Genomic DNA, 23232 nt, shown 5'->3' with positions numbered 1-23232 from the left:
TTCAATCAGGAGGATTGTATCTTAAAGGATTATAACCCAAACAACAATTACAAAAGCAACAGCAACATGATGAATGTTCTCATAAATCATGTAAATTACAGTTTAAACAAGGGCATACCAAACACACACAGATTGACATTAGAAACAATAGGCTACTGTAGTATGCAATCACACTAAATGTCATCTCTGATTATGCCATAAACTACATTTTTTTGGTCACAATTATTTAGCTACAAAATACTGCAAACAGAAATACTTTTGTTGCTGCCACAGACATAAAGTTCTGTGTATTTGCAAGTTAGGACATTTTGATCCTACAGAAGCCGCTGTAGACATATATAAACTCGGTGATTAGTTTTTGGCAGAGGATTGCTTTGTGACACAACACTGGCACAAGTTTTCCAACATTCCAAAGTGTTTCGAAAGATGCGTCATTTCCAAAGCACAAATACTTGTTGCACAACAGTTTTATTATCATGACAAAACACCATAAACGCTCTGATCCTCCAGCTGGTGAGAGAGAATCAGAAAATGTAGTTTTCTGGCATTAATGACTAAGTTCTCTCAAATAATTCACTGTCCTGTTAACTACACAAAGGGCCAGTTTATTTCTAACTGTAGCACTACTTCTATACAGTTAGCTCTCTAAGTGTCATATGTTTTTTTTCTTGATAGAAGCATGTCATTTGATATAATGGCAGTAGTACAGACCATGATTGTACTTTTTTTGTACATCATTACGTATTCAACGTCACCAGTAGGAAACGACTCACCAGCAGCGGTTTCTGTGACGTAATTTACGGGAAGTCCGGACTTCTCACTAGTACCTCTGGAACATATCCATCCGCCAGTTTAAGAGAAAGAAAGGAGGAAATAGACAAAGCAGAAATGTATGAGATTTTATTAAGAAATCACTGTTTGTGTAGTCTACACACTGTGTACTTAGAGTCTGTAATGTCTGCCTTACATCGGTTTAAATACACAGCAACTCAGGAAGGGAGAGCAGAGCCAAATGGTTCAAGAGTGTTTATTAATTTAACTTTAACACTCTTGCATTGGTTGAGTAAGAGAAGGCTCAGCCCCTGTAAACAAATAGAGCAGGGAACACTATGTTCACTCACGACTCAGCCATCAGGATTTTATAGCCCGGAGACTTGCAGTAACTAAAAACGGTCAGCAGAGGACACTAGAGACCCACCAGTTAAGGTTTTCTGAAACTATGGGCCTCAAGTGAAGCAATAGGCATCCTGAGGTTAATGCGAGCTTGTTCTGTGAGCAGTCATACACTGACCTTGTAGGCCTACTGAATCCCCACCAAGAAATCGATGACGTTGACAGTAAACAGCAGTACTTGAGTACAACTTCACTGTTGTCAAGTGAATGTTTCATGCTCATTCACAAACACGTCTCTGCTGGTTTACATCTGTTATGAGGCACTTATTGATTTGAATGAGGGAAGTAGATGCAATATGTTATAATCAAAACAAAAAAGTAAACTGTGGAAAACCTTTGTAGAGGCCCTAAGTCGAGCTGTAGTTTTCGGATTTCTCGGCTTGAAGTTCCACAATAAAGCAGTGTCCACCTCTGAGACTGCTTAATTTCAATGTGCTTCAGGTAAAATATATCTGACAATACAATTTCACTGAAAAACACTAATATTAGAGTCCTAAAGTGAAGACGGATTCCAACTTGTGTGACAAAACAATGATTTTTCTATCCTATTAAAAATCTTGTGACCTCTCAGCTTTATCTCGTGACCCACTGGACCGGTTTATAATATGCTTATGTGGTGCATTTTCCAAAATAAGTTGTTTTTAATCAACATAACTCAAACCAACTGGCACACAGTGAACTTGGAGTCAGGTAGTTTAACAGCAACAACAGCTCTCATTCTTTTTCCAAATGCAAATACAATGAAGTTGTCATTTGCTGTGTGCAGGAATAACACACACAACTCACAGACCCATGGGTCCCACTAACAGGTTGATCCGGCCACGGTTGGTTATTTCCTGAGGTTTCATGCGTTTGCGTGTATGTCTGTAGGCCTCTGAAGCTATTGTAAGCAACAGCTGTACTCGTGAATGCAGCATAAGGGTCTACTTTCATAACCTGTCTGAGGGTCCTGTGTGACACGACGGGGACAGACAGATCTCCACACACACACGCAGATTTACCTATCTTACTTTGACTAACATGAGACATGAAACGGCAGACTGAGGTCTCATTGTCCGTGTCATTAACCGACACCTACAACCAGCACCTCCGGCCCCCACACTTACGCAGTTACCACGACGACAAGAATACAGAGCATTCTTTCTCCGGTTGCCCGGGTGACACTAATTATAGGGTGTGGGAGGGCTCACGGGACGGCAGAATTCCAAAAGGACCATAACGACGCAGCAAAGAGGCGTTCAGGGACACCCAGTGACGAACAAGGGCTTAGTTATACACACACGCCACTCCCTGGAGCGTGTGTGTGAGTGCGTGCGTGTGTGTGTTTACGAGAAACTTGCACAGATTCCCCAGGGACACGTGTGCATGCCTGCCCTCCTATGATAATTGCTGCGAGGAGATCACACTCCCAATGTGTGCGCCTGGCCTGCGTGTGTGTACATATGCATGTTTGAGTGCAAGGGCATTTGTTAAGGGTGATTAAATCTGAGCGATCAAATACGTCATCTGTGTCAACTTTATGCTGTATCAAGATGTAGTGAGAGCTTGAAGGTGCTGTATCTACTCAGACCAGATCCCTCTTTCTCACACATGCCCTGTGGCTCTTTTTCAAACACACACATGCACACACACCAGGAAGGACACCAGGTCAAGGGCTACAAAGCAAGGGCACGAGCAAAGGAAAAAAGCCCCAGTAAAAGAGCAGAGGGGAGTAGAAAAGAGAGAGCTGACTGGATCAAAAAATAAAGTGAAAGCACGGATAGCTGAGGAGGGCAGGCTGAGAGGGAATTGCTTTTTAGCAACAGGGTCAGAGGGGTTGAATACCAAAAGAAGGCCGACGCGATTAAAAGAATATTGACACAGAGAGAGATTTATATGCGTCTGTGAGGTGCAGAGGGAGTGAGGGAGACATGGAGGTTTGTGTTTTTTGCGGACAGCGAGTGTTGTGGGATGAAGGAGGAGCAGGGAGAGCATGTTAACGCCTCCGACGGGCATAGAAAGAGCTTTTATTTCTGCATATACGCAGCAGAAATGCAGGTCATAGCTGGGGGAAGTATAAACAGGGATAAAAGGGAAGGTCACAGGTCAGAATGTGAGCAGCTGTCAGAAGGTCAGCACGTTTGGAACAGACCACCCTTTCCACGGTAGACGTTTTGACCAGTCAAAGCAGGATCAGCGCAGGTGTAAGTAATAGCATTAACGGAAGCTTCGTTCCATTTAGCTTCCCAGTAAATGTTTGTCAGTGGGCCAGCATGTCCATCAGCCTACCAGAGCTGTGGAGGTAGCTCATAAAAACAAGCTACTATTAAAGACCCCTCCAATGAAAATCAATCTTCTTATGGCTTTAACATGTCCACGTGGTGTTTTGTTTTTTATGTGCTGGAGGAAGACATCATGAGCAAAATAGGCAGAAGAAGCATTATGACCTTCAAACTGTTGCGTCTCAAAAACAAAGATTCAGACAAGTAACCAATCCTGTCAGCTTAAATGGTGGAGGTTTCTGTATCATTATTCCTCATCAGAATGATTCTCTGGGTCAAACGTGTAACTGAAATACCTCCATATTACAGCTTACCACTGTGTAGCATAGAGTAGTTTTACAATGTTTGGTGAGCTGGTGTGCTTGAGCTTCAGCAAGCAAAAAGCAGTTCATAGATGTGCATACTCTTGAGGAAACAATGGCGCAGAGTTACAGCTAAGCCATTTTAAGGCAGGAAGAGATTATTTTCATAGAAAAAGCTTCTCAATATGTGACTTTAAGACAAAGAGATGAGTTTTAGTGGTTAGTCAAAGACCACAAAGGGATTTTAGTACTGAATGTCATCAAATCCAGGTTTACTTTTCCAGTTCTAAAAAGAAATGGGTCTGCAGGGCTTGGTGTTAAACCTCATTACATTAATGAAATTGGTCACAAGGTGTCTGTTGTTTTGGCTACCTACAACTATATGGGTCATTCCAGGTGAAATGACCAGATATTCCTTGGGGGTGTTGCTGCACCATCTTCAAATTAGTCCTAAATTTGCATGCCATTAGATAGTCACAAAAGTACTTTCCATGCAAAATTGTAGGCCTGTAGCTCAAATAGTTTCTGAGTTGTGGGGGTCTGAAATTTTCAGAATTTGGGCTATAAAAAGCCTCACCAGCATTTTTTTGCATCTTTAAGTGGTTATTTCTCAGCCTCTAGACATACCAGAGAGCTGTGAGTTGGTAAACAAGGCCTCTGCATGTAGCTAGTGCCCCACAAACATCCTCAGGTGTTTCCCTACACTCTGCAGGCCATGGGGGCTTGCTAAAAATGCTAAAAATTAAGAGACACCTACTCACGAGTGGAGTTTGGAACCTTAAAAGTACTAGAAATACTGCACAGAAGTGTTCTAACACCCCTGGGTTCCATTCTACACAAACTTGTGTGATAACTTAGCAAACTGGAGCTTTCTAGGTACCTCAGTTTGGAAAATATGAGCTCCCAAAGTTGGGAGAGATTTTTAATTGGCTATTTTTGGTGGCAAAAATCTCAGTGTGGGACAGGTACCAGAGACCCCAAATTTTTCTACAAGACAGTTCCATCTGTCTTCTATCACTGTACAAAAAAGCAGCAGGGTTATATTTGTAGTTACTGAGATATTCTTACTCAAAATGGCATGGCTAATGTCAAAATGTTTTTTGCTTTTCAGTACTTTAAATTGGGATACAAGTATTAGTAGTCATTCCAATAGTAGTATTATGTTTTGTTCTTTTTGAAATATTAGTTGTTAAAGGTGACTACCTTCAAAAAGTGTAATGGTATAACTTAGGTATACCTAAGTTATAACTTAGGCATTCAAATACAGCATCACTTTTGTAGTCTCAGTCATGGTTAGTTATTCTTTGATGAAACAAGTTCTAATCTAAATCAAACATTTTCTAATTGATATATTAGATCCCCGTACTCTTTTTGTCTCAGTTTTCTATGTTAAAATTGAACACATAAAATCACTCTGATCATTGATTCAGCCCCTAAAACACATCTCTGTACATCAGTGTTATCTATTTAGAAGTGTTTACCAAAAACAATAATCTCTTGGTAGATGGAGTTCATCAGCTCACCTATGACTCTGCACAGATACTGTAAAACTACTCTACCCTACACAATAGAAAGTTGTACTACTGGAGTAATTCAATCATCCAGTACATGTTCAAGCTGAGAGGATTAGGTTTTTAGGTTTGTTACGCGGAAACAGACATTTCATTGACTGCTTATTTCATCAATGATATGTCTTTCAACATTACAAAAACACCATATGGACATGTTAACAAGGTAAAAAAAAATGTTTTCACAGGGTTTTTAAGCTATTCAGGACAATGAAAAATGCAAAAAAAATAGTTTCATGACAACCGAGCCAACTGCTGATGACCTGTGATGGGATCAGAAGAGAACAAATGAGTAAATAGACATTCAATTAAGATTGTTTTGTCAACTGATGTTTCCAAGCACAATAATCAACCGTCCAGCTTATTTGTTCAACCTGTTTTGTAAAATGAAACACAGTTTGGTAGAGCAACCCACTCTATATGCCTCAAAGAAAAGTAATGACAAAATAATACTCGCATACTGAAAAAGATATCGTGCGCATTCTCACAAGTAGGTAATGTCTTCCAGTTTCACCCACATAAACACACACAAACAAAACACTGTGATGATGACCATAAAATCAGCGACTTGCAGCGATAATACATGATTACAAAAAATGAGTGATGGTGCCGTTATTATACAATTACTCCCTGGAGACACACAAACACACGCGGCAAAGTGTTGTGCAATCAGTAAACATACACAAGGCCGCGCATTTAAACACAGGAAGGTAACAACCAGTGAGCTGTGCAGCACAAAAACAGCTACCTCTGCCATATAAATCACATCATAGGAAGACGCATTGTTATTTCTTGTCAAAGGGAAGTCTATTCACTCAGAACTCAATGAAATTCCAGCTTGTAGCACATGAAAGATATTTCTGTAATTATGATTTATTGAGACAATTTAAGTAAAAATCTGGATGGAATGAATTAAAAACCTAAACTAATGAATTTACTGGGGGTTCATGACAGTCAGTTCAGGAAAACATTCACCATTTTTATATGTGCTGTAGGAAGTATCCCATTTAACCCTCTAGGAAAAACGTAAAGGCTGAAAGACAGGTTTTAATGGCACATAACGTTCTGCATTTCAGAGCAACCTCTCGACATGGACCGAGGGTTTTTAGCAGATAAACCATATGTGTGTGTTTTGGCAAACAGGAAGCGTTGGCAGGACAAAATGCTTTTCTTCCCACCTTTTCTGTGAGAACAAGTGCACGTGTGCATTGTCTCACAGATGGACTGGAAGAGAGCGACACGGGGGAAGTCAGACTAAAAGCTTGTGTGCATGTGTGCCAGCCAGCGAGGGGGGAAATTAGTTCCATGCCACACACACACAACACTTCACGCATTTCTCCCATCATGCCAATTCATCCCAAATGTGGAGGGAGAGGAAGAGAGGAGGAGGAGGAGGAGGGTGGGATGGAAAGACCTTCCATGGAGTGAATGATGTCAATAACACACAAAGCCTGAGGGGAGAGGGCTGGGTAATTGTTGTGTGTGTATCTGGGGGTGCCTGTCATACAGTTTCTTTTGTGTTTGCCTGTCTTTTGTTTGTGTCCACGGGTGGCAAGGGACATGCTGTCATGCTCCTTCAGCCCTGCCCCTGTGACAGGCCGTGTATGTGTGCGTGTGTGTGTGTCTGCGTGTACACGAGTGTGTGCACGGGTGTTTGTCTGTGAAATCCTGTGCGTGCCAGTGGGACTGCATGACTCAGGTTGTGAGAAAACAAGTGCATGTCTGTTGGAGAGAGTGTGTACAGGGAGTTACTGGTGTACGAACAGGACTCAGAAGTTGTGCCTCGTGTTCTGTTCATGTGTGCGTGTGCGTGCGTGTGTGTGTGTGTGTGTGTCTGTGGAGACATAGAGGGGTGTTTGAATTTAAGGGAACAATAAAAAATAGTATGAAAATCATTTGCATCAAAATGCTGTTAAATTACTACAACAGGTGGAGTAACTGTTTTATCCTTCATTCAGTTTGCTTTTTACAGTTTCTCCTTCCTCCCCATCGCTACGCTGACCTTACGTTTCACTTCACTGGCTGTGCTGCCTGGTTTTAGTTGAGGCAGTGCCCCATCTCGTTTCTTTTCTCCACCTAACACCCCACTGCTATTCCAGGACTCCAAACTCCTCCCTGCTCCTCTTCCATCTGTGCCCCAGCCTTTGTCTTTGTCCGTGGAGGCAGAGGAGGGTCGAAGTGTGTTTGGGGAGGTTGAAGAGCGAGTAAGAGGTAGCCGAGCTTGACTAGAGGGATGGAAATTCTTGTTCCCCGGGGGTGCGTGTCTCTCCGTGGGGTCTGGAGGAGGCCTGGAGGTGCCCTGATGAGACGTGAGGGATCGCAGCCCAAACAGCTCCTGCTGAGCTTGAGACAGAGCAGCGGTCAGCTCCTCCCTCTCCTCACACTCCCTCCTCACTGTCTCCTGGAGTAACGCCACCTGCAGGGCAGGAAGGGAGAGAAACATGAATGAATAGCACTTATTCACTGGACTGAGTGTTTCTGTAAACCGATTTATTTTTAATCTTTACCAGTTTAACAAATAGTTCATAACTTTGGGAGATTTGCTCATTTGCTTTCTTTTGAAAAATGCTTTATATTTACATCAATGCTAACCTAATCTCTATGTGTTAATCACAGCACTGGAGTCAGGATGTAGTTAGTCCAGCTTAGCCAAGTTCAAAAGTCAGACCACCAGCAACACTAAAGCTGACTTATTTACACAGAATGTCTCATTTGATGTTTAATCTCTACATGGACAGAAATGTAAAAATGCTAATTTAGAGGTTTAAGGGGAGTTATTTGCTGGAATTTGACACCTTATCTGAGGGGTGTACTATGGGGCAAGGTTAATGGGTGAGTGGCAATATGTGAAGCCCTTCCCTGCTACTCCCTGAGTGATTCAGATTCTCAGTTGAAGGAAAACGTTGTATCTGCAAACCCGTTGAGGCGTACATTAATAATCCCACTGATCAAAGCCGTGTTGTGATAGCAGACAAACTGTAGGCGTCACATGTCATGGAAACTTTGAAGGGTACTTTAAAAAAGTTCATGGCCTCCTGAGAAAGCGTCACAGAAGAAAGATTGTTCTTGCATTATTTTTTTAAAGCGCTTGGTCCAGTGATGTTCAGGCTTTGCTTTCTCTTCACAACTGCTTTAAACACTCGAGTTTTGTGCACAGTGATGTAAGGCTTTATAGTGCACAGTTATGCAACAAAATCAGAGTTATGCCACTTCATTATTGATGGGTGGAGAACTTTTTGAAGTACCTTCATATGTGCATTCAGTTGGAGATGCAAAAATTACATAAATATGTTTTTGTCCTTGGCTCTGTTTTCTGTGAAATTTTGTTTTACACTGCTGGCATTGGACCTACCTGAACATAGATTAGAAAACCGATTAATCAATTGGTATTTATCATAGAGAATATTCAACCAATATCATTAATTACCATTTGATTTCACCTATATCCTTCATTGTGGGATAGTGTCTGACCTTAATCCACTTCTTGAGTTTAAAACTTAAATAACTGGAGGTTCAAGTTTACCAGCTGTGACGTGCAGCTGCCACGCTAGAAATATGTGGCTACACTGAGAGTGCACTAAATGCTTTAATAAATATATACACTTACATGATTAATAAGGCATCCATTGCAAAGCATATTGACTATATCAAACTCTCCTTGCAGTATATCCCTCTGGCAAATGGGGAATAAAATGATTTATTGATATCTGTGCAGTTTTTTTTATACATATAGGCAAAGTTTCTGCCAAATATATTTAATGCTTTCTCACGAAACATCTCCCATGCCAATTTACTGAACACTGGGAATCTGCATTACATCAGTGATTAATAGTTTTAGCTACGGGCCTTCTTAACAGTTTCTTCCTACCTTCCATATCCAGAACTGATCAGTGCAATAATGTGCAATCTTTGGATAGAAGCGCACACATACATGTGTGTCCTTGTGCTCAGGTGTGTAAAAAAGAGACAAATTGGGGGTCCATTTGTGAGAACACTGCTTGAAAGCTTTACTAGTGGTCAAAACCCCCATAACAAACCTTTAAGTCTTTGTCGTGAAAGCCAAAGTGTAAGCCTTGGGGAGATAAATATGGTTTGAGAGAGGAGAAGGGGGTGGAAGAAATGGAGGCAACTTGCCACTTCAATCTGAAAATCTATTTTGTTACAGGTGCAGTACAAAAGGTGACCATTCAGAGCGACTCAATGACACTGAGAAACTGGCACAGTCAAAGAGACTCGGTCAGCAAGACCCGACAGGCAAGCTACCCTAACACAGTCACAGCGATACAGTATTAACAGCACACGGTGTCACACAAGCAGCACAGTATGATGCACTACAACGACAAGCATACAAAAATAACCAACTAGAATTTAAGCGTTCCTTTCGCTGTATGAAAAGGTTCTGGGGAAAAAAAAAGAAAATCTGACAGCAAGGTTTAAAAAGAATATATTAAAAAAGGTGAAAAATTGTGATGGGCAATATCTGTGAAATCAGGAGATTTTTTAAAAAAAGAAAATGGTGTCATTTTATGGTCCCACATCGCAAAACAACAAATTACTGTTTGTAAAAATACAGATTTTTGATGTGGGTATTATGTACAGTTTGGATCTGGTGTTTTAATTGGCACTGTGTGATTTTACTAGTTATCTGTAATTTAGCAAAACATAAAAAATCTGTAAAAAATAACCATAAAGTGTTCAAACTTTTATCTAAATTGATTAAAAAAAACTTTCATTTTTTAAATATATTGCACTTGAAGATAAAATATACAGATGCAAATTGATGAATACATAAACATAAAGTTTGTTTGTGTTAAAATCACAGATTATGGATGGAATGTATCACGTGTTGAAAGGTAGCCAGAATGTGATTCATTATAGTGTTTACATTGTTAGGTCTACTGGCAAATAAAGCGTCTTCCACTAAATCAAGTCTGATTAAAAACAAGCGGCAGTTCTTGTTATGTGACAGCCACACAGAAATAGCTGCTCACTTTACGCTCTAGGCCAGAGTTTAAAAATATAAAGCTGTTCTTTCAAGGGCCTCCAGTTTTCTCATGATTTTACATGCATTTCCCACCAATATGCCGCATTGCCATAAATACTGCTCACTGGCTTATTTAATTACAAACATGTGCCATTTGAATGGTTTACACCATTACGGCCATCTGCTGTTTGATAACAGACACGTGTTACATGCATCCCAAAATGGCTAAGTGACAAATCTAAACACTAGAATTTGACAGATACTTAAAGAGAGATTCAGGCAGATTCATAATGTAACACCACACAAACCCTAAGTCACTGACCCTCACATTTGGCTCATTTGCACTCTTGTCACAGCAAAAATAAATAAATAAATGGGGCTGGCTTGATGCGCTGACTGTGTGGCTTCTATTGTAGATTTGCTACATTCTAATTATCAGACGTAAAAAGGCAAACCACTTTACTCACATCACAAAAATGAGCCTTTTGCTGAACAGCAGGCACTTTGGCTACAAGTGATAACCCCAGAATAATGGTAAATAAGACATAATTATGAAAGTTCAAGAAGCACCCTCATAAAATCAGCAACTCAGTTACACACCAACATCTATCTAAAGTTTGGTAACATTAAACAGTGGTTATAGCACATCAAATAAGGCAGTAGCAGGTATAAGGAATTAAGTATTGGTTTATTTTATTGCTTTTTAATGTTACCTCTCATTTGTTTGTTCAAAATGAGATGATACTGTTGATCATTTTCACACAACATCAGATGAAACACCTGGATTCAGTCGACCTGAATTGCCAGGTGAATAAAATGAAACCACAATGCGGCAAAATGTGGAACATGACAATACATTTTTAACTCTTAATATTCTCCCTAGCTGCACTGTACATCAAACAATAATGAATCCATCAGCTTCACCAGGATGATACGGGACACTGTGTAAACAGCTCGACTCTCGCCAGCGCGGAGGAAGATTAAAGGTTAGGGGAAGCGCCAAAACATACAGTGTGCTCACTTAATGAGAGATGTGTGTGTTTTTCAAAGTGAAATACGTACTGTATCCATCCACTGCTATGAGTTAGTTAGCTGTGTGCGTGAGACTGTCCATGTGTGTAAAAACTGCTTCATTTGTGGTGAACATGTTCAGTGCTCAGCAAAGGGAAACCCCTAGCGATGCAGAACGCATAATAAATGTGTGTGCTCTATTACGCTCATATGTCATGTGTAACTTTCTCTATGTGTCTGTAATTGTCGACATGTGTGTATGTGTTAATAGGTGCCCATTTGCCACGATACCCATGTTCTGTGTGCAGCGTGTCACACCTTACGCTATTGTATGCAATTATGGCGAGAGCGTGTGACAGTTTGCACACGTGTTCTTCTGGTGTGTGTATGAAAGACTTAGGTGTGTGTGTGTGTGTGTGTCTCCTTCCTGCCTGTTTATATGCAGGCATGTGTTAGATCATGTAAGCATGTGTGAGTGTGTGTGTGATGTCGTGCATGCCAGTCTAGCTACAGAGAGAGACAGCCATCATTAGGGGCTCCCAGCGAGAGCAGGATTACAGGGCTATTAGATGGAAGTCACACGCAAACTAGCAGAACCCCGGCTTTTAATCTAACACTGTAAACCACATTCCACTGGCAGCACACACATAAAATACCGGCAAGGATCAGCGTATACTCTACGCCGAGGTGCTTATGAGGCTTGCCCCGCGAAGGCTTTGCACACCCAGCTGCACACATGCACATAACAAATGCGGATACACAAACAGCAGGCGCAAAATTTTGACCTTGTGTGTGTTGTGTGTTCTCGGTGCTTAGCAGGAGGTTAAAGGTCAGGCGTCTTTTCCCCCAGACACAGTGACCTTTTCCGCTTGTCCTGGTCAACAGCAACAAAGCCAGAGACAGAGAGGTGGGGGAGGGAGACAAGAAGAGACAGGGAGGGCGCAGAGAGTGACAGAGACAGGCAACATAAAGAAAGACAGAGTTTGGGTTGGGGCAGAGAGGAAAAACAAAGCCAGGCAATGAGGAAGAAGAACCACTCAGACTGAATGGGGACCACCTGTGTGTTCCAAAGTCTAGTGTGCATCCATGTGCACATTTAAACACCTATTTCCTGTTTTATCTCCATAAAGCCTCAGCCATCGAACGACAAAAACAGCATTGGCAACACTATTGTTACATACAAGGTCTTAAATTTATTATGAGACAATTTATAGTCTAAACACTTTTCTTCATCCACTGGTACATAAGCAATAAATGGGAACACACGCCATGTTTAATAAACATAAAAAGTTTTCTCCTAACACACACAAGCTTTATTAGCTTCCTAGGAGAGGACACAACTGTTGCTTCTGAAATTCTTTAGCCATTTGGATTGGATCTGCAAGAAGATAATCTTTGTTAAAGAGGCAAATCATAAATGTAATCATTAATACATTGCCATATTATGGGAAATGCTAGTTTAGGTTGTGCTTTTGGTACAGTTTTTGACCTGAATTTTCATTGATCTGGCCTAAAATGGCTCCTTCATCCCCAGAGATTAATTATTATTTTGCTCTCTGGGAAATTGCCGGGTGAAAGGTCACTGATATGCTCCATCACTTGCGGAAAATGCCCAGACCCTGCAACAGTATCTTAGCAACAGAGTGATATCACAAGGTCACAATCAAAACCCAATTATCTCTATACAATGCGCACGCGCACACACACACACACACACACACACACACACACACACACACACACACACACACACACACACACACACACACACACACACACACACACACACACACACACACACACTAACATTTACAAATCAATAGAAGTTTTACAAAGAAAAAGGCGATAAAGGCCTGGGTTTGAATTAGATAAGAAATGGGAGCGATCATTAGAGACAGAGATGAAGAACAGAATAAAAAGGGTAATAATCCAAAGAAAGAAAGAAAGAAAGAAAGAAAAGCCATCTAAAGGGATTATACTGACTGATCTGCTTTAACTACAGCACAGTAAAAAAAAATGGCCCCTTTAAATTAGATGAGAAAGAATAGAAAGACAAGGGTGGTGGGGGGAAGGAGCTGCTGTGCTGAAGGTCCATGAATGACATAAAAGAGCATGTCAGCTGTGAAATTGGCATCAGGGCACCTTGAACTGGCTGAACCTATGTGGATAGGCACTCTAAAAGGCAGGCTGTTAAAGAGACAGTGGGTGGACAAAAAGGGAGGGCTGTTAGAGGGCTGTCAGACTGCAGCGCTACAAAGCTCAGCTGGATGAATGAGAGAGGGAGGAGGTGGAGAAGGGACATGGCGTGATCAAGGAGTGATGAGAAGAGGACAGCAGGCAATGACCTGACTTACTGACCGTCATAGAGGAATAGAGGATCTCAGTTAATGACTCTTCTGTGATACCGACTTGTGTTTTGAAATTGAAAATTGAAAATTTGACACAAATTAACAAAAAGACCTCTCTTTTTGCAGCCTTTAATGAATCATCAGTGGTGGTACAAAATGGGTAGTATAGACATATATAGTATTTTGGTGGTGTATTTTGGCATGCAGCGTATAATAAACTATTCAAGGAGAAATGCAAAACAAAATATTCTGTCGAATCCTTTCTCCCTCATTTATTATTTCACTGGCAGTGTTTGAATTTTTAACAGCAATTTTGCAAATGAATATGATGTAGGGCTGACAGTTTTAATACAGTATGCTCCCTCCGGCTCAGCCATGTGTTTTGATGAAATACTTTGCCATTTTAAAGCTGCACTAATACATTTTTTTAAAAGTTGCACCAAGAAATATTGTTTATATAGCGAATCAAGCGTCTTCTTGTAATGTGGAAGATGTTTCTTGTACACAGAAATCACCTGATCTGCAGTTAACCTCAACATCTACGGAACCCATTGGTAACTTTCAATTCACTGTTTTGGTTTTACAGGTTACAGCTTCAATACAACTCTCAATAACCTTTTTGTCAGCCACAGTGGGAAGCTGTTCTTGGTAAAAAAAAAACAAAAACAAAACGATTGCTTCCTGTAAAGTACCAAATAAGAAATAGGCAAAGCTACCAACAAAATTCAGCATTTAGAAGTTATGTGCTTTTTTCTTCCTTTTGCCATTCTCTTGTTTAATGTATTGTTTTATTCAGCTTCTTTATTCAACTTAATAAAACATTTTTGAATTACACAATCCTTGATACCTTGGGTTAGCTTGACATTCATGTCAGTAAAGCACACTGAATTGAATCAAATTTAATTGAATTGTTGGACTTTCATTCACCAGGTTATGAAGAAATTCCCCCTTAAAGAACTGCAGCTCCAAGCCTGCTCGCAATCCATGTAGACAGGGTTAATAATATGTGTGTTAAAGCTAAAATTACTCAAATTTAAAAAATTGTGGAACAATTTTATCATATGCTTTTGCCATAAATTACATCATTATGAAGTAAATAAGAGTAAAATCTATGGACAAAGTAAGTACTAGATACAGATGCAGGATGAATAATAATAAGAAGAAAAAAGCATAGCTCCTGCAGGCAGAAATTTGGAAAAGGAACAAAGAAACAAAAAAAAAAAAATCACAATTTGAAAAAAAAACAGCTCCCCTTTCTTTTCTCAGCTTCTCCCATCAAATAGCCTCCAGATCAGGGGTTGGCAACCCGTGGCTCCGGAGCCGCATGCGGCTCTTTCAGCCCTCTGTTGTGGCTCCCTGTAACTTTGGAAAATAAATTGTTCTGCCTTTCAGGCGTGTTTCAATGCATTTTAATATAGAGAGTTTTATTGTGAAATTACTGCTCTTATTTTGACGTGTCACTCCACCGGATGTGCTGCTGGGGTTTTCCCCCTGCAGAGAGACAAGACGGAGCTTCAGATTCACACACGTTTCATGCCTTTTTTTTGTTTTACTCCTGGAGAAGCAACGCCTGTAGTTTCACATCGCTTTGTACTCAAGAATGACAAGCCTGTATATTAAAGCTCCACTCCAAGAAAGACACGTCTTGTCTTTGAGTCAAAAGTACTCATGATAGGGTAATACACGTTACTCGCAAGAACACGGCTCGATGTCACATCCAGGCAGCAGGTCAGAGAGTCAGAGGAGTGTCGTCTTGGAAAATAGGGCAGCGATTTACCGGAGAAAAGTTCTTAGCTTAAGATAAATAGATAAATAGATTTTACAAGTTAAATAGACATTCGCAAAATATTGATTTCCAGCTAACATTACGTAACATATGAGGTCCAGGAGCAAAAATGACATGAACCAAGTAAGATAAATATTAGTGGAAGGACACAATTAAAAAAATGAATCTATCTAATTAGAGGCTTTGTAATTATTTAATAACGACTGATTAACAAGGGCATAGAGGTAAAAAAAAAAAGAAAAAAAAAGTGATATATGCAGTGTTGTCTTCATTTTAAATGCCAAAAGGATTTTGCGGCTCCCGGTGTTTTCTTTTCTGTGGGAAACGAGTCGAAATGGCTCTTTGAGTGTTAAAGGTTGCCGACCCCTGCTCTAGGGTTTTCAAGTGTGCACAAGTATGCAAGCTAAAGGTCAACAAGGACTTATGGCTTTACACGGGATTCAAATCCAATTCTCCTTTAAGAAGGTCCTCTGTTTAATCCACTGTAGACTTTGTTTTTCTGAATTCTGAAAACAGAGTCAAGAGGAGGTGAAAAAGTTTAGTTTCCTCTCAGACCACTTGAATTACAATATGCTGGAAGTCTTTGCCAACAATGGGAACAAATACTGCCTACCCTAGCTTTAAATAAAAGGGATGGTTAAGCTAAAGGGCTGACATTAGGTAGTTCGGCTGTCTGTGACTGTGTGCTAGTGCAGACAGTTGAGGTGTGTTGTGACGTCTCCCATGTCACACACACACACACACACACACACACACACACACACACACACACACACACACACACACACACACACACACACACACACACACACACACACACACACAAGTATACACATTCACACCAAATGTCTAGCAAAGTCACTCATCACTTCCTGTCCTGTCTTTGTTCTTCCTCGTAAGATTTGCTCCCTTGGTCTCTTTCATCCACTCCCTCACTCACTTGCATACACACAGTCCTTCACTCCTTTTCTCCATCCAAACTCTTTATATGTACGCCCCTTCCTGCTTCCTCTATGTGCCGCTTCCATCTTTTCACATTTTACTTCACAATTTAATTCAGCTCCATTTGGATGGTGCTGGCACAGACATCCATCACTGCACACTCTCCTGCCAAAGCAAATATGAACTCTGTCTGTCTCTGGCTCTCCCCCTCTCTCTCAATCTAATACTCTCTCACTCACTTCCTTGCGCTGTGATCCCATTCTCACAAATACACACTTTCTAAATTTAATCCAGCCCTGCATGAATAGCACTGGCGTAGAAACACACTGCTGGAATATATGAAGCAAATGCAAATCTCTTTGCTCTCACACGCACAGTGACAACTTCCTCTGTCTGTCTCGTTCAACTGAAAACCACATGATTGAGAAACACTAGAAACACACATGTGGAGATGATCACACACCTCCTCCTGTAGTCCAGCATTCTTCTCAGCTTGGCTCAGCTGTAGTGCCTCCTGTTGGTGAATCTCCTCCTCCCTGCTCCTCCTCTCTTGCTGCAGCTCCTCTTGCAGTTGTTGTACCTCCAGCACTTTCTCCTCCAGCTAAAGAAGAAGATTATACAGAGGGAACCGTTGTGTTGCTCTTTGTGGGTCATGCTTATCACGTGTGATATCTTAGATGCTTTTTGGGCCTTCTGCTTGTACACTGACTCGTCCAAATGTGCTGCAGGACTTACAGGGAAATCAAGATGACAGAAAAGTTTAAAAGCTTCAAGGGTTTCTGTGTCATATGTTGGGGGCAGCATGTTGTCTGTGACCTTGTCTAGACTTTGTGCAGGAAGTGGGTAGGAGGGGAATTTGCAGTGACAGACACAGTGGGAGCTGAAGGGGTTGAGGTGGAACTTAGCATTTTACTACACTGTGGAAATTCATTACCCGTCAAATCTTAAGTCTGCTGAAACGGCCTTGTCTTGTGTTGTTACTCATACAGTGAGCCGTTATACTGTGGGCGGATATGTATATTTCAGGGTGTGGGAAGCCTGTTCACCTATGTGCCATTGTTTTCTGCTCTCTCACATCCAATGTCTGGATTTAAAATCTGAGTTCTCTCATTGTCTCTCTTCCTTCGTTATTCCCCCACACTAACCATATTGTTGCTGTCTGCATGCAAATGTTTGTCCCAGTATTGCATAAAATAAGGAGAAACGCGCTCAGTAATGCAGATTGATCAGACGAGCTCCTGGAGGCAGTTGGCCCAGCTGTAATGTAAGTGTTTCCGAAGTAGTGATTTACATATAACTACATTTAATCAGGTTTAACCACACAAACTAATTTCACCTAGATGTAACAGCTGCCTAGCAGATAACCAGCAGTCTCCGACAAAAAATTTAAAAAAAATGCAACATGTCTCAACTGCTAGTTTAAAACTAGTTAGTAGTTACAAAGGACTAAAGAAGGACTCTGCACAGAAACTTTGATAAAAAAAGCAGGTGCAACCAAATCCTGGTCTTACCTAGACATACAGGGAAATTGTGAGGGCAAAGGAGAACAGACAAAGGAGACAGATGGCAAATTACAAAAAAAAAAACAAAAAAAACACAAGAGTAATAAATACACTGAGTGAAACACATGCTCCGTCCTATTCTCTGCAACGTCAGAATGATCTGTCTCCATGCCATCTGTTCTGATCACTTCCTCAAAATACAGTAAATGAAATTAAAAGTGTGAGGGAAAAGAGGTAGGAAGGTAAAAACAAGAGGACATTGAAGGCAGTTCAGTATTGTAAATAAAAGTATTATTTATGTAATGTAACCTGAAGTGTTCAATGGTAATTTTCAGCTGACAGGTATGCACCTTGTGCTGTAGCTTTGAGTTGTCTTGTTGGTACTGTAGAAGCAGCAACTGGTTCTTCTCTCTGTTGATTGTCAGCTCTAACTCCACCTCCCTGTGAAGCTCCTCCATCTGCTCCCTCAGCTGCAAAGCACTCTGGGATCTCTGCTCTTCTAAGGCAGCAGACAGCTACAAAATCAGACAAAAACAGGATAGGTTACACAAGACGCATTTACTTATGCAAGAAAATTATAAAAATATACTGCAAAAATATTTTAGAATTGCAGGTTCATGACAATAAAAAGTAATTTCTCATCGTGGAAAACATTACTGGATGTGCAATGCGTGATGAAAACTCCAAGCACAGTTAGAGTGTAGCCCACATCCTAAGGCCTGTCTCCAATTCACAGTTTTAAAAGAGGCCGTAAAGTGTTGATTTCTCTGTTATATAAACAGGAAGAAGGAAGGTCACACAATGCTTTGTCAGTGCAACAAAAAGAAAGACACATAAAGAAAGAGCAGTGGTGTATTGAACATCTGGGTATAGAACACTGGAAATGCATCTAATGAGGAGCACCTTGGTAGCTGAATAGTGCAGTATGTGCTGCATAACCCCACACAGTCTAACTGGGACCTTTGTTACATTTCATTCCTCTGTTTCTCCCCTTGTTTCTTTTCCACTTCTTCACTTCTGATTGATATCGCTCTTTAACCTTTAAAAACACATCAACACTAACCTTAATTCAAGGGCTGTCCAACTCATTGTGCCTAACCTCTAAAAGACACTTTTGACAAATATTTGTTTGTTCCAAACTATGCTGCATGTCACTGGTGATGCAAGTTCAAAATAGAAACAATGCCTTAACAGGGGGGCTCTAGCCATGCAAAGCTTTGTTAGCGAGTGTGACACTGATAGCAGCGTGACTGGCCTTCACATCATATTCTCGCAGTCAAAAGATAAATTGTTGGGGGGACATGAAACACCAGTTTTGGCTCTGAAAACAGTGGAGCCAAAGTTGCATGTGACATATTTTTAGTCAGGCTTGGCCAAGGCCACCTTGTTTTCTTTCCACCAGCACAAGAGATCAGACGAGCTGAGTGTCAGCACCACGGGCTTCGACCAACGCTATTGTGTGTGTGTGTGTGTTTATCTCTGTGTGTGCGCCTGTGTGCATTTGTGCCTGCAAGTGTGAAAAAAGAAACAGTGGATGTGGGTGTCTGAGGAAAAAAAAGGCAGATTGGCGTGTGAAAATGTGTATATTTGACCCTGTGCGTGCGTGCGTGTTATGGTTTTGGTTTGAGAGACTGTATGAGAGACTAAGATTGCGTGTGTTGGACCAAATGAGAAAACACCACTTCCTCTTTGCTGGGCGAATGTACGTGTGAGGAGCATGGATGGTTTGTGTCTGTATATCCTTTTGTGTGTGTGCGAGTGTGTGAGTCTGTGTGTGTGTATGTACACAGCTGTCGTTTGTATTTAAAAAGTGCACCAGAGTGACCACTTCCTTTTCATGGGTATAAACTGTGAGATCAGGAAGCTCAGAATGAACAATAACCTGCATGGATGTGTGTGTGGGAACATCTGAGTGCATTCACAGTGTGTGTCAGTGTCTTCACATGTATGTGCATCCATGCATGTGAAGACACCAACTTTCCTACAACGTGAAACTTTGATGTCTACATTTTGGCACTTTGTACAGATCTGAAAGACTCAGGCACAGCAGTGCAATGCCTTCAACAATCCCAGAATTATTTACAGTGTACAACTGAGTAGGAGAATAAAACAGAAATAAAAGATCAGAGCAGAATAGGCCTCGATAGACACAGAAAGTGTTTCAGATGTTTTTAACTCAGCCGTCTCACGGAACAGACAAGCTTCCATTTCATCAAGTGTATTAGTCCACACTGACTCAGAGACTCGTGCCTCACCCCGGGATCCTTCAGATTTGTTATGCTTCCAAGTCTATTTTTTTCCTCTGGTGCACTTAGAGAAGTGTTTTGTCCACACGAATCTTAGCTGTCTGCATATTCTGAGTGTATTAATAGTATCTGCAATGTTTAATCAAGGCTTTCAAAATCTGTACGGCCTTTTGACAAGTTTCTGGTTTCAGTTAAACTATGCATAACAACAATGTTGATTTCTTACAACATGAAAACTATATTTTTTCTGGTAAATTCCTCCTGCTAGTCAGCTTGGTGAAAACAGACTGTCCAGTCATTCAACTTTCAGCTCCTTAAGAGCTGTGCTGCTGACAGACAGACAGCTGGACCTGATGAGTGCGATGGCTGAAGGGAGGTCGGACTGGATTGGATGGACCAAATGCTTCAGTAGCACTTTCGCAATCTCACTTTTTAAAGTGAATTCAGAGCAAGACAAACTTCTCATCTGTTTAGAGAAACTTTGTTTAGAGTTCTTTCTTTGATCCCTGTGACCAAAAATGCTCGATGACAGAGCGGGTTTCCTGTGATGCAATTTGTGGGGTTAAATGCAAAATAGAAATTGGCTAGAGATGAAGTTTAAGTGCAAGTCCAGTAAAATGTAGAACAAAAAGGACGCACTGTGTTCTGTAGGACTTTATTTTATTAGGATTTACTCGGTTCACAAATGCTTTGTTTAATGGAATTTGATTAATTCTTTAAACCAGCAATAACACAATTGCTCTTAAGAAAAGGCAAAGCACTATAAGCAGTTATGTTTTTCTTCCAAGAAAATTAATTACATTGTGAAAAAATTACAAATAACACAGACACAAAAACTAAAACAATAATTTAATTTCATTCATTTCTTTTGGTGAAATGCCCTCCTTTGTTGTGACGTGCAGCTAAACCTCAGTAACTCTTGTCGCCAGACAGGCAGACAGTCAGACAGTTCAAGACACACTATTACACTGCTTGACTAATAAAAGACAGGCTGGTTTTGTGTGTGTGTCCGTGTGCTCATTTGTGTGTTTAGTTTATCTGGTGTTAAACAGACTGGTGGTCTTGGAGCCTCATAATCTCATCCACATTGTGTGTGTCAGTATTCTCCCTATTAAACTCCTCTGAGCTGTGACAATGGCTTGGATGCTTTCCGAAGCGTCTGTTTACTTCAGCACACTGGAACTAAATGTCTGCCAATCATAAACTGATACACCCACACTCAGAGAAGTTTTGATTTGTTTGAATTCATCATACATAATTATAGCATGACATCATGCACATTGCATCTTGGCAATAAGACTAGACTGGCAGGACTGTTGGTTACAACATTGTCAAGGTCTTTGATGACTATCTGCTGATGCAGTTTGCAATTTTATCACAGTTTTAGTCGATTTTATTCTACATAATTCCGCTGCACAGTGTATGTTTAAGATCAAAATTCGCAGGTAATCTGAATATGTTGGGCAGCTGCTAAGTTGCTCATGGTGATGTGGTGCTTTGTATTAAACAAGCAAAAAGTTGGAACGGATCTGGGTTTTCAGGTTAAATATCCCAAATCTTTATACACCACACTGGCTGAGAACACACCTAAAATGTTACATTTTTATTACTGTTTAATTGCTAGTAACAAGATCAATAGTATTGCTAAGAATTACCTCAGTGGCCAGTTGCTGTCTGTGATCCTCCTTCATCTCAGTCAAAGCTCTGCCATGAGACTCGATCAGAAAATCCCTGTAAACACAAAAACAACACACACACATGTCACATTAGTTCATTCAAATATTGCCTTTTGTAATAAAAAAATGATGTACTATAGTTTTCTCCCTTTAACTAATACAACATGTCAATATTAAGCAAGCATGCACTGTGTACTAGGGAAATAAAAGTAACATCAGGTCAACTGCAACATCTGAGACCATGTTCAAACAGCAACTGCCCTAGGACTAAATAACTCATATTCCCTGAGTTGATACAGCCGAAGCAAACAGCCATCTGTTTCTAAAACCAGAGGGAAGACTGCTGCAAATGCCCTGAGATTCCCATATGAGACCAAATAACATGTTCACAGTCGCTGGCTGCTTCAGCTTCTGAAGTTTCACAAAGACTCCCAGTGCCCTCAAGAGACCCCTGCACAGACAGATAGAAATACAAAATAATAAATAACAAAAACCACATCAAACCATCTATATATTCTATCGCCAGACGCAAAACCACAAAAAGAGATGTTCACAAATGTTTTAAAAAATAGCATGCAACAACACAGGCAGCATTAAATTTTAACTCTGACAGTCAGTGAATGAAGCAACTGTGAAAAAGTGTAAAACTCTCTCTCTCTCTCTCTCTCTCTCTCTCTCTCTCTCTCTCTCTCTCTCTCTCTCTCTCTCTCTCTCTCTCTCTCTCTCTCTCTCTCTCTCTCTCTCTCTCTCTCTCTCTCTCTCTCTCTCTCTCTCTCTCTCTCTCTCTCTCTCACACACACACACACACACACACACACACACACACACACACACACACACACACACACACACACACACACACACGAGGCTGCATTAACCATTTTAACAGTGCAGCACTTTCTGCAGTTGAATAGATAAGTATGGTAAGTAAGCCAACATCACATCTATATCTGTCACGACCCAAAAGGCTCTGATAATATTTACACATGCTTCTTTTTTTGACGATCCTCTCAGCATGTCAGGTTGCATAAAGAATATTTAACAAGAAAACTCCTAACGGTCTCTGGGGAGTAAGGAAGAGGGAAAAATAAGGAAGGGCAAAGAAGGAAAAGGAATAAATTGAGAAAGAAAGAAAAAAGAAAGAAAGAAAGAAAGAAAGGATCAAAAACTTGTGTTTTAAGTATTAAGAATTGCAACTCTTTCCTCTATCCATTTTTGCTTTTCTACTTCGATAAATTGGCCAAACGGGAAATTCAGCAGTCGACCTTCCTTCTTAACTGAATAACATTTCAGTAAAATGCTCTCTGAAAGATGTCAATAATGTACTAAGTGCTTTCAAAAATGAAAGCATAAAGAGAGAAAGATAAAAAGAAAAAAAAGTGATGTGGTTGAGATCACTGGAAACTTGATTGATTTGTTGATGTTTTGTCCAA

At 40.6% G+C, this 23232-nt stretch overlaps 1 protein-coding gene across 1 annotated transcript in view; it reads right to left on the bottom strand.

Annotated features, from left to right (window-relative positions):
• Positions 1 to 886: 886 nt before the first annotated feature.
• Positions 887 to 23232, bottom strand: part of lekr1 (leucine, glutamate and lysine rich 1) — a 98938-nt gene continuing 76592 nt past the window's right edge. Inside the window, exons 9-12 of the mRNA XM_051957853.1 lie at positions 21779 to 21854; positions 18228 to 18392; positions 16839 to 16976; positions 887 to 7720 (exon numbers count right to left, since the gene is read on the bottom strand). Coding sequence (XP_051813813.1) covers positions 7271 to 7720; positions 16839 to 16976; positions 18228 to 18392; positions 21779 to 21854 — 829 coding nt within the window. The 3' untranslated portion in view covers positions 887 to 7270. The remainder of the gene's footprint in view (positions 7721 to 16838; positions 16977 to 18227; positions 18393 to 21778; positions 21855 to 23232) is intronic.

The sequence above is a fragment of the Acanthochromis polyacanthus genome, chromosome 13 (assembly GCF_021347895.1).
Source record: "Acanthochromis polyacanthus isolate Apoly-LR-REF ecotype Palm Island chromosome 13, KAUST_Apoly_ChrSc, whole genome shotgun sequence".
NCBI lineage: Eukaryota > Metazoa > Chordata > Actinopteri > Pomacentridae > Acanthochromis > Acanthochromis polyacanthus.
This window is presented reverse-complemented; position numbering and strand designations above follow the sequence as displayed.